This window comes from Sarcophilus harrisii, chromosome X (genome assembly GCF_902635505.1).
Source record: "Sarcophilus harrisii chromosome X, mSarHar1.11, whole genome shotgun sequence".
NCBI classification, from domain to species: Eukaryota; Metazoa; Chordata; class Mammalia; order Dasyuromorphia; family Dasyuridae; genus Sarcophilus; species Sarcophilus harrisii.
The window spans coordinates 72,855,858-72,871,436 of record NC_045432.1 but is presented as its reverse complement, the minus strand read 5'-3'; the positions used below and the strand labels follow the sequence as shown (position 1 = coordinate 72,871,436).

At 39.0% G+C, this 15,579-nt stretch overlaps 1 protein-coding gene across 1 annotated transcript in view; it reads left to right on the top strand.

The window, feature by feature from the left end:
- The window catches only part of RAB9B (RAB9B, member RAS oncogene family), a 17,017-nt gene extending 1,438 nt beyond the window's left edge, over window positions 1–15,579 (top strand). Inside the window, exons 2-3 of the mRNA XM_031944323.1 lie at window positions 628–701; window positions 12,125–15,579. Of these exons, the coding sequence (XP_031800183.1) occupies window positions 12,167–12,772 (606 nt within the window). The 5' untranslated portion in view covers window positions 628–701; window positions 12,125–12,166 and the 3' untranslated portion in view covers window positions 12,773–15,579. The remainder of the gene's footprint in view (window positions 1–627; window positions 702–12,124) is intronic.

The window sequence follows — 15,579 nt, the reverse complement described above, 5'->3', positions numbered from 1 at the left end:
AATTCTTGTTTCCCTCTTCGGCCCCTCCTCCCCAATTTTAATCAACACGTATATAAATGTTGCAGTGTGCAAATTGCTGGGAAATACTGCTCTAGTGAATTCTTCATCCTGGGCACAAAATGAGTCGGAGCACCACATTGAATGAAATGGGTAAATGATTCCTAGATGATGTTTCCAAGTCTGCATCTTGAAGGAAAATAAGGGAAAGAATCAAATATCAGGATTTCTAGATGCCTGTTGAATCAGATTTTCTGTAGGACCGGCTACTATCCGAATTCTCTGGCTACAAATACCCTTCTCATTGTGGGACCTAGATATGAAGGTTTTGACTTAGATGTTTATGGCCTCATAAGCTCCTTTTGACAACTTGTTGCTACACTTGGATAGCATCATTTAAATTTTTGCAACAAGTGCATCTTGGGAGAGGGAGAGTGGTTTTATTCTAAACCTTTGTACTTTGCTAATTTCTTCTCAAAGTATTCCTAAAAGACCATCTCTCTCCTCTGCCAGTCATGATGACATGATAATGGAAATACTACTATTTCAGGGACCATTATGGGTGGTTTTGGTTTTTGTTTTAGGAAAGGAACAATACTCATATCAGTTAAACATTTTTCTGTGTTTCAGAATTAGAGAAAGAACACTGGACTAGAAGTGAGAAGACTTGAATTCTTGGACAGAATCTGCCACTAACCTCTTGGGCAAGTTTCCTTCTGCTTTTGGGCCCTCAGTTTCCTTCTGTGTAAAAAATGAGCATGTTGATCTAGAAAATTTCTAAGATCCCTTCCAGCTTTAACAGTCTATGTGATTCTATGACTTCCACAAATGGAACTCTACCCAGGGATTTTTATCTGAAAAGTGCTGTAGCACTTACATGCCACTTTTAAAGTAATAATGGTATAAGAAAGAATCGAGAACTAAGGTGATAATGTTAGCCTGAGTAGACAAGCTGATTAGAGTTCAGGCTCAAATCATAGGCTACAGGAAATGATTATATGAGACTGATTTATAGTTACAGAAATAAGTGAGATTTTATTGCAAGTATACACAGGAACAGGTGGCAATCAAGTGGACCTTAGACAAGTACATTCACTGCAAACCCTGATGCAGACAACCACAATAGACACATAAATCATCTCAGTTCTAGGGTACATAGAAGACTATAGGGAACCAAAAAAATATGAGACACAAGTTGGGATACCAGCCTTTTTGTGAATAAACCCCAAAGCACCCTCAGGGGCTTATTGGAAAAGTATTAGCATATCTGGGTTTCATTACAGAGGCTTTTTTTCACAGAGGGGGAATAGCCTGAGCCTATGATCCTTTTAGGGGTCTTATCCCTATTTTAGGATGACATTTTCCTTAGCTTGTACAAGTTCATTTGCAAAAATAGGGGCAGCGGAAGCTAGAAAAGCTGATTCCCAAGAAGCAAAAACTTAAGGATAATGTGACATGCTGTCCACTAGCACAGAAGGTAGAGTCAGTATATAAAATCTAGACTTTTGGAATTGATTCAGAGACCAATAATACAATTTTCCTCTATATCTCCTGTCTTTGAAGGAATACACTCAAGTCTTAATAACATATTGGTTTGTTGAGAGAGGATAGAGATGGATAAACTTGTGTTTTTTGTTGGCATGATGATTACCATTGATGTTTACCAGACTATACCAATCATTAAAACCCTCATTTCCCCGAGGCAATGAGGCTTATCACCACATTTGTGACTTTAGTGACTTATCCTGGTGGTGCAAAAAAGGAATTCCACAATTAGAGACAAATAACTTTCAACCTAAGTGAAAGTGGAATAGTGTTTTATCCCCTCCCCCAAGAAAAAATTGTCTACCTAAGGGGTTATGGGAACAATTTCTATCAACAAACAAGCTATAAAGGTAGGAAGAAAACATAAAACTGTGGAAACTTAAAAGATTATTCTTGTGATACACTCTTCCACATGCCATTCCTCTATCCCCATAGTAGGGGTATCTTAAAATTGTCTTTTGTTACAGTATGTCTCTTCTCATTTCAAGCAACTTTTACAAACATTTTTTTCTTCTGTTTATACCAAGTTATATAGCTACACAAATGATCATTATAAAACCATTAGGTATATTTTTAAGGACTAGAGGAACTTACTGCAAGAGGGGAGAAAGACATTTTTGTGGTGATATTGGTCCAGAAATCACAGACTGATCTTGCATAGTTTTCCTAGGCCTAGTTTCTTTAATTGTCTTTATAATGAGTAAAGTATGCTGAATTGCCAGTTCTTGATACAAATCTCCATTCTATCCAAGGGGTACGCTAGCCAGGTCTGTGGTCAACCAGGTGGAGGCTGCCCCTTTCAAGGGAGGAAAACAGTAGGGTTATCACAAAAGTCCTGCCACCACCTTTGTGAGGTCGCTTCTCCAATTTTTACCTGTACTCCTATATAACCACCTGGGACCCATGTTAATATGTGTTATTCAGAACCACTCTTATGTCCTCAGTGCTTCTTTCATGAGCACTCTAGTAAGCAACCTGTTGACAGTCTCCCCTGGATAGTTGGTTACAGATCCATCAGCAAATCCTCACATCAATAAAAATTTCTAGCCTTATAATTTGGTAAGTCTTTTATCAGGTTTCTGATCTGGCATGTAATAGAAGATCAAAATAGAATCATAATCAAGTTGTAAGAAGCAACTTTAGTCCCAGTGGTTTCTTCCCTGCACAGTAAGTTCCACTATTTACACTCATCACAAGAGACAGCGCAGCCAACAGCTAGTCAGGTATCTTGCCTTCTACATCAAAACTGGCAAGTACTCAATTAGCTTGTAGCTATAACATTGCATGAACCAGTCGGCGGATGATATATCTTTCAATACCTATTAAGTTCCTGCTGAGTCTTTCCAAAGCTTCCAGCTCTTTTCTAACTTTCCTTCTTTTCCATTTCATCTAAGTTTCAGTCCTACATCTCATCCAAATAAGTCATATTGGATAATTATGATACAATCTAAATCAAACTTGACATCAATATAGACAAAATGATAACATTAAAAATCCTAACATTATGAGATACACTACTATTGAGTAAACAGAAGTGCTTAAAAGAAATTGAAACTATTAAAACAATAAAATCCTCCAACCATATACTCTCATGAGTCGATGTTGTAGAAGTTACAAAAATGGTCTCTGTATACATAATCCATTCTATGTTCAAGCTTCTAGAAAACAAAACACAGAGATCCTGGTTATTCTCATTTGAGTGCACAATGTACGCAACTTTTTCTGGATAAGAAAATTACCCCAGATGACAACTCAAATTCCACACTTCATCTTTAATATTGATGGTGATAGATTTGCTTAAATGCTACATAACCACTCCAATCTTATATTTTCATTGCAATGAAGAAAGAGCGTGAGTTGTTTTCAAGAAATCCTTTTTGTTCTATACTGTTATTGTGATATCTTCAAAGGTGGCCCAGCATACTTTTTCTCTTGTTGTGGAACTTCATAGGGGGCAAGATATCCTTGACTTAGTGCTGTTTGTTATATGCTTTGGAATACATGATTTCAGATGCAATAAGAATTATAGAACTATCATTCTTCAGTCAATGGAAAAGAAAAAAATAACTAAACAACAGTTGATGTTGAACATGTAGTACTTTAAAGTTTATAAAGAGCTTGACATATAATCCCATATTTAATACCAAAATATTCTAGCTACTAGATTATTGCATCAGGAATAGATCACCAAGAGTATTCTTTTCATTTATTTATTTTCAACTTCATTTTTGGTAGTATGGGGGAGGGCACTTTAGCATGGCCTTAATATTTTCTCAGCTATATGCTATTATAACTATAAGCTTTTTCTATTCCAGTTTTGTTCTGTATCAAAGCATTTGACTAAATGTGTGTTTCAAACTAGTCTTACATATGTGCAAATCAATCATAAAAACTCTTCTACTTTGCCACTTCCAAATTATTGTGACTAAAAATGCTTTCTAAAGACTAGAATTGCTACAACTTGAAACTTCTAGTGTTTTGGTCCTCTTTTGAACTTCCCCCAAAATTTCCCAATTTTAGTATTCCCCCAAAAAATTTATATAAAAAGGGCTCTTGCAGGTTTCCTGTAAGAGAGAGAGAAAAAACAGGGGCCTACTATTAGGAGCTGTCAGAATCATGGTAGAGTCATGAAAATTTGTGAATTAAAAGACTTGGAATCTTAACTTCAAGGGCTAGCAAGAGTAAAGGAAGTGAGAATGTATGGCTTTTTTATTCCCTTTTCAGAAGACCAAATTATCCATTTTGTAAATTATTAGGGTCTCCCATACAGGTTTCTCTTGGGCCATTCCAGTATAGAGGGGACTATAAACTCCCTGAAGTGTGCTCTGGATTACTGGGCCACATGGGGAGGGGAAAACAGTTTTTATTCTGGTGGAAATGAGGTCTAACTGCCTACCTGCAGTATAGGGAGGCAGATGTGAGCTGCCAGTAACCATAAAGGAAGCCAGCATGGTAAGGTAGAAGAGTTGAAGTTTAGAGCCAATCAGGGTGATAGAATGAAAAGAATATTGGATTTGGGTTCAAAGGAGTTAGATGTGAACCCCAGCTTTGCCACCTACTACCTAGAAGACCTTGGGCAAGTTATTTAATCTCATATGTAAGGTGAAATGTAACCCTGACGACCATGGCCCTATATGTGCACCTACGACCCCATTACAGACTTGATCTCTGAGGTCCCTTCCAGCTCAAAGCTATAATCTTAAGATCTTTGGGGATCACCAACTGCCACAAAAGGGAGATAAATTAATTGAAAAAAAGAAACCTGCATTATTTTCAGGCAAGATCCAAATCTTCAGTTACAAAACCAATGGCTATTCCAGATTTCTTTCCTAGAGAAGATAATGGAGCTACAAGATAGTTTACGTTAACCTTATATAAGTTACATAAAAAGTAAAAGTACATAAAAGTACATAAGTACATAAAAGTACAACCAGAGGGAAGAATAGACATGATATCATAAAGCTAAAACTCTAAATTCTTCCGGTGCCTTATTCACAGGGACTAGATACAATATTTTTTAAATCTTAGGACTTCTGGATTTAATTTACATTTATACAGGAGATATTTGCTTGCTTTCCAGATTATAACTTAAACATCCCAAACTTAGCATTCATAACTTTTCTCAGTTTACACAAGTAAATGTTGCATCCGTGCACATTCAGAAATACAAAGTTGGATCAAATCCACGCAAAACTAATTGAATCATGATTGTTATCTGCCTGTGTTCTCTACATTGTTCATACAAATGCATACATGTTTCTGATATACATTCTAAGAGTCTTAGGAACTTTTGGGGTCATTTAGTTTTAGTAGCAGCATGTCTTCATAGATTGTACCCAACAACTCACATTCTCATAGGTATTTCTTTGAAAAAAAAAAGGAATGCACATTGCTAAACTGATCATATTGAGATTTTAGCCTAAAGACAAATATGCAAGTCACTGTTTATCAGAATAGGCCTTAGCCCCATCAGATAAGTACTTTGTTTGGGGAACTTAGCTTTAATAACTTTCAGTAGGCAATCCACATCATACTGTGGCAGACAAGTAGGGAGCTGCCTAAACGTGAAATTCATGAGAGGGAATAAATATCTGGAGACAGGAAATTGGGAAGAGAATCAGAAGCTGCAGCTTTCAATAACTGTCCAAGAACTAGCAGAGAGATAACAGACGCGTTTTCTGGGTCTGGTCTTGCTGGGGTGCTTTGGCAGGTCTGGATGGACAGAAGAAGCCAGAGTCTGAGTCTCTCAGCCCTTGAAAGAGACAAAGATCGCAGAGAAATAAAAGGGGTAGAGTAGGGAGCAAATGTTGTTTGAGTTCCTCTTCAAGCCAGGGAAAGAGAATGAAACAGCACCAAAATTGCCCTTTTGGAGAAAAGGACAAAAGAGAAGAGCTCCTTCCTTCTTTCCCCCTCAGCCATCCCTGGTTTCAGGGAGCAGCAGAAAAGGGGTGGGGTAGCTCAGGAAGGAAGTCTGGAGGCAATATCCTCATCCCCACAATTTAACATTCCATGGTAGGTGAACCCAGCAACCCACCACAGAGAAAAACATAAAATTCAGTGTACATGCAATGTTATCGATACCAATTTTCATGCCAGACATTGCAGAAGTGCCCCCAATAGAATAGTTTTTGTTTTTTTCACTTTTATTTATTAATTTAGGAGAGACAGTTGGGATTAAGTGACTTGTCCAAGGTCACCCAGCTAATAAGCCATAAGTGCCCCAAGCCACATTTGAACTCAGGTCCTCCTAACTCCTAACTCTGGTGCTCTATCTACTGTGCCATCTAGCTGCCCTTCAATAGAATCATATGAAAGCTTTATTTCCTTCCCATTATAATTTGCATCAAATTTATGGTCAACAAAATCGTGATTGGATTTATGTCTTCCAAACTATTCTTTTACTGGAAAGCAGAATTCAGTTACTTCAACCCCCATTCACAGGTGTCTGCATAATCCTTCACAATTCATTTTGTGCTGAATTTATCCCCCAGTGCTGGCCAAATGTGAAGGGATAAGGCAGGTATTTATAATCCAAAATTTTATAAATTTTAGATGACTAATGCAAAGAACCTGATTCCAGAGTTGTTTGAAATTCTTTTCTCTGACAACCATTATCTTCTGTACTCCTACACACACACACACACACACACATACTCACACACACACACACACATAATATACACATAAGCACATGCACAGTCAAATGCCAAATTATTTTTTTTTCCAAGGTCTTTTGCATTGGGTTGCTTACTAAAGAAAAAGACAGGGACAGCTAGTTGGTGCAGCGGATAGAACCCTAGACCTGGAGTTAGAATCTGAGTTCAAATGTGGCCCCAGACATTTACCATATGTGTGACCAAGGGCAAAATCACTTAAGCTGGATTGCCCCCCCAAAAAAAGGAAAAGAAAAGAAGAGTCACCAGTTGCTTAAAGGACACTGAACTTTAAACAGTATTTCCAAATATGTTCTTTTGATTTTCCTGGATTTGATTTTTCTCGTCTCTATGCTCTCCCAACCCACCACCCCCACTCACAAACTCTTTTCAATATAATCAGACTTAAGAGAGAGGAAAGGGAGCACTACCTTTTTTGTCTTTACCAACTATTCTCTTTATTCCTCTCCAACTCTTGACTTCAGTTGCCCCCTCCATTCTCCTCCACATCTTCACAATGGACTGTTTTGTCAGATTGGAGTCTTTCCTTGTTAATTATTGCTTTCTTCATGAAGAGGGAAATGAGTTTGTCTACATCACCATTTTGTTTTTTTCTTTCATCTTGGTCATCCAATCAAGGACAGGGAATTCCTTCTCCTTCCCTTTCATATTCTTCCTTTGCCCCGTCTGCCCTGACTTCACCCTAGCTCAAGTATACTTCTTATATCCAACTCCAATATCAATTTGTGTTAGTCTGACAGAGAAGCTGATCAGTCATAGGGTTCAGATCACAGAGCTCAGAAAATGACAAAACAAGACTGACTTAGTTTCAGTGAATTAAAATTTTTTGCAAGGATACACAGGAACAGGTAGGTGGTGGGTCAGCTTCCCAAATCTGGCCGCGATGGCAGGACTCTTACAGTCTGGGAACCCGAGGCAGCCGTCAGGACACCAAGTCTTCCCTGAGTGAACTCAAAGCCTTCTTCCTATGGTAGAGGTTTATATAACCTCTCAGAGGTGGGGGTAGATAAGTACTGCTAGAGCTGAGGTTTGTTACTGATGTTTGTTCCCACAAGGTAAAGAAACCCAGCCTCCGCCTGGGACCCACAAGAAGTTTTGTCACTATTTCAGGAGGTAATCCTCCCTCACTTGGCTTTGTATACTTGTTATTCGGTCATGTGGTGCTCTTCGTTATTTGGTTAACCATATCCCCAAGTTTTCTTGGCAAAGTTACTAGAAAAAAGGTTTGCCATTTTTCTTCTCCAATGAATTAAATTCATCAGAGTTTTTGTGACTAGTCTAGTCACACAGCTAATAAATGACCGAGGCTACATTTGAAGTCAAGACTTCTGACACCAGGCTCAGGGCTCTATCCACTGAACCTCCTATAAGGCTTCCACAAAAATGGAGGAGGCCTGACCTAGTGGAGTTGATTACTGAAAAACTCAATCAGAAAAACAAAACTTAACACATGTAGCTTATACCAAGTGCGTAAAACCTGGAATTAGTAGAGATTAAAAGGATTTTGAGCTGTTTCATATCCTAATAATACAAATGTTATCCTCCAGAAATATGAATAAAAATATTGTCAATTTCAGGGTGTAGAAGTCATCCATAACTTCTATTCAGATATAGTCATGAGGTACTTATATTGTAAATGAGCTCTGAAAAAGGCAAATTTGCCTCTTTTATTGATGCCTCCTCTCAGTAATTATCATCATTCTCATCATTCTCATCATTACCCTCTCAAAGTCCAATCCATGATTGTCAACATCATCACCATCATTATTATTAACAACAACAGGTATCAGCTTGGTATAGTGGAAAGAGCTCTGGCTCTGGCATCAAGCCCTTCCCCTGCCTTTGATGATTACCACCCCTGAGGTCCTCTGAATTTATGATTCTGTGGGTTATACAGTAGTCTATATTTCACATATATGGAGAGAAAACAGTGCAGAAAATAAAGAACTGAATCTGGAAGCAGAAAATCTGGATAATCAATTTTACCTCATAGCTATTTGATTATGGGCAAGTTGGTATCACTTTCTGAGCCTCAGTTTCCTCAGTGGGATAATGCTAATTCTAATTCTTACCTCACAGGGATGACATGCGGATCAAATGAGAATCACAAAATCTGAAGTGGATAGATATGCCTTCAGAGGCCATGTCTGAAAAAGAATCTCCAACAAGTGGCCATCCAGTCTTCAGAGGGAATCCCCTACTCCAGAGAGCCCATTTTTATCTCTACATGGTTCTAATTGAATTGTTAGGAAGTTTTTCCTTATGTCAAACCTAAACGCTGATATTTTAAACACACGCGCATACGTGCACACACATACACACACACACACACACACACACACACACACACACATCTCTTCTCCAGGCTAAATGTCCTGAGTGCCTTCAACTTATCTTCATGTGACATAAGACCCTCTTTTTAATGCTTTTCAACTTGAAAGTCATTCCTAAAATATGCCAGAACTGAAAATAATTTCCCATATATGGTCTGACTAGGGTTGAGTACAGAGGGACTTATAACCTCCCTAGTCTGGAGAGTACGCTTGTCTTCATGAAACACAAGATTGTATGGCCCTGGATCCTACGGCATACTAGCAGGATTTCTGAGCTAAATAATGGAAGTGATTGCCGCAAAGGAACTATAACGTGTAAGGATCTAATTGTCTCAGACAATTAGTGAAACTTAGTAAAATTACTTTTAATGAAAAGGTATAGGTTCAAAATCATTTGTGTGTTTCACAAAGCAAAGTACAAATAATTGCAGTCTGCTTTCCCATGCGGTCCTTCCTACTCGTCTACTGTAATTGTAGCTTTCTGATAGTTTGGTTTCCATAGTCACTCCATTGGCCCTTCATTGTACTGAGCTTATCCGCAGCCGGGAAATTATCCCTAATGAGTTTGATAATATGATCACCAGTCTGCTGAAAGTGCAACCGAGTTCATTTCACACATACCATTGATTGCTATCATAGGATGTCAAGAGTCCTGTTTCCTAAAATTGTCTTTCAGATTCACACAATGAACAAGAAAGTATGCTAACAGCTATTCTATCTCCATTTAAAGAAGCGTTTATCGAATCCAGCTGGTTTCAAGAGCTTCAGATTGCAAGTAGAAGAGGGTAAAAAGTAGGGCTTTTGTAATTTTGAGGTGCTTGAGAAATCTATAGTGTCACTATGGCTTCAAGTCCGAACTCGCATCCATATGGCAAGTTACTGAAATTCTCAGTGCCCAAGTCAATTCTGTGAGACATGTTCCCAGACTAGATTAGCAGAGGAAGTTTCCACAACAAGGGAGTTCCTCACACTGATGACATTACACCTACCTCTTCAAAACCCAAAAAGGGCTGTGCTTCGTGACTTAGCAATTAATATCTTCATTGATGAATTAATCCATTATTTTTAGCTTGTATTCTCTGACATTCATAACATTAAATTCTTAAACAGTAGGGTGAAAAAGTTGCTTTATATTCCAACAGTGTAAACGATGAGACCCATCTGCTAACTGATTTTTTTGTTTATACTCATGTCAACTAAGTCTCATTGTATATTGAAGAGTTTTGCCTTAAGAATATTATTCTTGAAATGAAAATGTCATCATTTCACAAAGTTTTGTATTTCTTCTGGGAGTTCCCTGTCTCAACAAATCATCAGTCCAGTCCCTCACCTAATTGTGAACATTAGCTGGCACGACAGTCTGGAGCAGATTAACTTTTTACTGGGGTACCTGTACTGGGGTACTGGGGGGAGATGCAAGTGATTTGGATCGAAGTGAGAGAGGGCTGGACAAGGTCGCCTGCCATACTTTCTCCTCTGGAACTGTCCGGGTCCAGTGACAAGACATAGATCAGGATAACTGGATGGGTGGGAGACCTTGGTCTTTTTAAGCTAAGGTCTTTAACTAGTCTCAATTTGACTGAAGCAATGCCCATTGAATGCCCATTCTAAAAAATCCAACTCACTTGGGGCTTTTAATAGAAAGAAATAGGAGGAAGTCTAGTTCTAGTGTAGCTGTTCCCTATAGTTTAGGCCCCTCTAGGCATTCCCTTTACTAAATATCTTCCACTAGTTTTGCTTTATTTTATTATCAAAGGCTATTTTCTTTAAGGTTATCACACTAAGAATACAAATTAAATCTATTTGGGACAAGGTAGAGCTTGAATTTTGTCTTGGAGTGTTAATTGTGTATATTAAATATGTGCTGTGGATTGAAGTTGAATTTGTTATTAATTTTTTTTCTTTTCCTGGTGTGTTTTATTATAGACTTTTGAAATTCAGTTTCCTAAGGTTTTTTAGGGGGGAGTGGAGAAGAAAAAGACTAAAATCATGAAAAAAGAACCAGATAGGGAGATACCTTTATAGAAGTATTTCTATGAAACACACACACACACACACACACACACACACACACTATTATATATAATGTTTGGTTATGGCATATACATATCAAAGAGTTTTGGCTAGAGGGAGAAGACTTTTTAGTGTGTCATTAAGTTTGTAATGTATATGTTTCTAGAAGCATTCTGGCAAAGGCACTAAATTAGTGGCTCTATTCCCATCTCTCTTTTTTCTCTTGCTATCATAATATTCCCTTTAACTTCGTTTTTCTCAAACATTTGTTTAGCTTCCACAATGACCCAATCATCATGTAACTACTCTAAAATACCTTCTGGGTGTTCCATGGGGAGATAAGCTGCCATGGACCCTCCCCCAAATTACTGAGAAATTCCATTTTTATTTGCCTCTTATTCATTACTTCTGTAATGCTATCAGTTTCAGAAAAGTCAATATCGTAGTAGATCCCTCACCAATCAACAAGTCCCACAGGACTATAAATTCTTTAACAAAATTGACCTTGTAGGACTAGAGCTCTACTTCAGTACAGGTTCCTTTCCTCCCTCAGCTTCCTTGAACCTCTCATCAGCAGATCTCTGAGCCCAAATAAGTTACACAATGCTCCTTCTGCTGCTTGTGCTGTCCCAAGGCTGGGCCAAAACTGAAACCATCTCACATTAGGGGTGAAATGCTACCTTGCCAACATATTCAGGCTTCAATATTCAATACATTATCAGAGATTGTAGCAACATTAAATGGTAGAAAAGCAAGTTTGCTTTTTTCATGTGTCATGAAGAGTCTGTTCTTTTTGCTATGTACTGTTAGAAGAGCTGAATGCAAAAATGACACTTTCAATGGCTCTGCGATGTCACCAACATGGGTACTCCCTGTCCCGGTGCAGATGGCAGTCAATCTATGCCTGCCCATCTTGTGAAACTCTTGTCCACGTTCTTTCTTTAATCTGTCAGTTAAAGTAGAGAGCCTTCCACTGCAATGCAGAGGAATTCAGTGTTGAATTGCTTATAGTTTGCTTGGGTTTAACTATTTTCCCTCCTATTTTTCTCTTTTTTTTTTCAGATTGTCTTGGTCACAAGCCCATACCCACCTGCTGTTGCTACAATGAGTGGGAAGTCCCTGCTCTTAAAGGTCATTCTCCTGGGGGATGGTGGAGTCGGGAAAAGCTCCCTTATGAACCGTTATGTAACCAACAAATTCGATTCTCAGGCTTTCCACACTATAGGTGTAGAATTCCTAAACCGAGATTTAGAAGTCGATGGTCGCTTTGTGACCCTCCAGATCTGGGACACTGCAGGTCAGGAGCGTTTCAAGAGTCTACGAACACCATTCTACAGAGGAGCAGACTGCTGCCTCTTGACCTTTAGTGTGGATGACAGGCAGAGCTTTGAAAATCTTAGCAACTGGCAGAAAGAATTCATCTATTACGCAGACGTGAAAGACCCTGACCACTTCCCCTTTGTAGTCCTAGGGAACAAGGTAGACAAAGTCGAAAGACAAGTGACCACTGAAGAGGCAAAGGCTTGGTGTTTGGAGCACGGGGATTACCCCTACCTGGAAACAAGTGCCAAAGATGACACCAATGTCACGGTGGCCTTTGAAGAAGCAGTGAGGCAGGTTCTGGCAGTGGAGGAGCAGCTGGAGCATTGCTTGCTAGGCCACACCGTTGACCTAAACAGCAGCTCCAAAGCTGGATCTTCATGCTGTTAAGGCAACAGCTTCTAGAAAAGTATACCCCAACATCGATTTGTCAATAGTATAAGGAGAAATGATTTCCAGGCACATCTAAGAGTGTCCAGAAAAAGGGTAGTTAGATGTTATTGTTGACTGTCAATCAGAGCCTTTCAAATTGAAGTTGGGAGTTGAGAAGAAAAAGCTTTATGGGGAGCAAGCCAAATGTATTTGTGTGTGATTTTCTGCTATTTCCCCTTCCCACATATATCGACCAGGGCCTTCAAGGAAGATTTAGGTCTTGAGTGAATTAAATAGTTTCACATTTGCAGTATTAACCCAGACACCGCTGTGAAAATGAGGCTTTCGGCAACATGGAGTTGGAGAGCTACAGGTATCACTGAAAGTGTATCCATTAATGAACTGAAAAGGGTTTCCATCAAACTCTTTGGAAAGTAGTTTCTTACATTTCTGCCAAAGGAAAGACATGAGTCTTGAGCTGTGTTTCAACAAAAGTTGTGATGCTGGCATGACTGGGAATGCAGATTTGTAGCAATGTATGTTGCCTTGTTGAAACCCTTCTCTATATTTTTCTCCTGCTCTGAGCCTTTCAAAGAATACCACCTCAATGCAAGACAGACTCATGCCACTGGGAACAGTATACTCCTTTTATTTGAAATGAATAGAGTCTGTGCAAATTTCCAACCTTCTTTGGAGAAAAATGGTTGATCTGCCTTTACTTTGTACCCTTGCTGCATAGAGAGGCTGCTTCTATGTTAGCTTTTCATCAGCTGAAGAGTTCTGTCTGATCTTCTTAATGATGGGTGTCTTTGGTCATAATTCACTTTTTGACCCAGGTGGTCCTTGTGGCTACCAGAACAAGCTCATCGGGAAGGCCATTAGAAAGAAATGAGGGAATGAGTCTCCCTCACAAAGTTCTTTAACTGCAGGTATTTGGAGATCTTTCCACATAGAAGAGGAAGCTTACTTGTCCTGCTGCTCCAAGAGGCAAAACTATAACCAAAGGGTAAAAGTTACAAGAAGCAGAAAAACTGGTTTTGATATGGGAGCTGTCTACCAGTGGCCTGGATTGCCTTGGGAGGGCTTTGTAACATTGAGGCATTCAAGCAGAGGCCGAGTAATCACCTATCAGAGATGCTATAGAAGGGATTCCTGTACTGAGTGAGAGGTTGAACTCCATCACCTCTCAGCTCTCTTCCAACTCAAAGTCCTCTGAGTCTATAATGTATGTTTCAGTGCCATGTAGTTACAGATTTGTCGTGGGCTGGCAGCTCAGGCCCCAGAGAGTGATGTGCTAATGTCTTAGTCTGCTTTGGTCTTAAAATACTGCTTTAAAGTGGCTTGTCTTTTAACAGCAACTGGTCAGTTAATTCTTTTTTGCTTTTGGACAATGGCAGGGGAAAGTCTAGAACTCTGTGTAATCTTAATGTGCCCTACTAAAAGCATTATGAAAAGAAAATACAGAAGTATGAGAGGGCTTGGCCAACTTTTGGTCACAGTGGCTGCTGGATCTAAAACCACATTATTGAAATTTATAGTCCAGAACTTAGATTTTATTGATTGATCCATCTGTCTCATGTAGCTGTTGTTCTGTAAATCCATACTCTCTTTGATAAATATCTAATCCCAAATGGTGAAACACTGGCAGAAACTACTAGTAAAGGGATTTTTTTCCCCCAAGAGCAACTTTCACAACTGTGGTAGTCACAAAAACATTCACCTATGCAGAAAGGTTTACCTAGCCCAAAAGTCTAAGACTTCCCAAAACATGAAAATGGAATGAACTGACCACACGCAAATCTCCAGTTAAGGTATAGGTCTGGCCCTATTACCCAGACTAGCCTTGATGTTGAATATCAGAATCAGAACCGGCCCTCTTCCCTTCCTCCCAGCTCTTAAGTTTAGGCTCCTGTGTTGACCTTACCCACAGCCATAAATGCTGGTTTTTCAAGTCATGTGATTGGACTGCAGCAGTGACATTAAGGTGGAAATTTTCAAGTTGCTGTAGTCAGAACTAGTCATTGTTAATCATTTTTTTAAAGTGCATGGGATATGGGATCTTCTTTCTACTTGCATTCTGTTTATGATCGCTTGTCTTTGTAGATCTTAGGCCTTTATGAAGACCAACATGGACATCCTCCCCAAAGGATTTGCTTCTATTATAGTGGCGTATGATTTGTTGACTAACAATCACGTAAATTTCATGTTCTTGGGCCTGCTTTCTACCCAAGAAAAACATTAATCGTCTTGATGGATCGACTGAAGACTCATTTTTCTTTGCCGCTGCCATACCAATTTTCCTGTCAAGTCATTTCATGATCTCTTAACAAAGGTACTTAATTGTGATTCAAGCAGTGGCATTCTGCTGTGTGACACCCAGTGGGCTACTTATGTATAGTTTGGCTAATGTAAAGAAAGGCTAATTTAAGCCCCAGAAACTGCAGAAAGGGCTAGTGATTGATGATATACCCTGGAATATTTAGTGTTGATGGTGTGGGGTGGGTTTTTTTTTTCCTGGTTTGGCTTTTGTGTTGAAAGAAGATTAGATTTTTTAATGAGACATTCCTCATTAGAACTACATATAAGGTGTTGGTTGTTGTTTTTTAATGGTCCTTTAAAATGTCACACCAAATTTTTATTTAGTTCATTTTTCTGTATTAGAAGAAACTTCCAGGGGCCTCAAAATTCAATTTGTGCCTGCCTTGGCCATCTCACTTTTGCCCTATGGCAATCCACACTCCTTGTTGCTGGTGCTGCTAAGTCTCAAGAATTGTGTTTCAGGTGTTTTGATTCAGCTATTAAAATTCATCTGTGTTAAAGTGAAA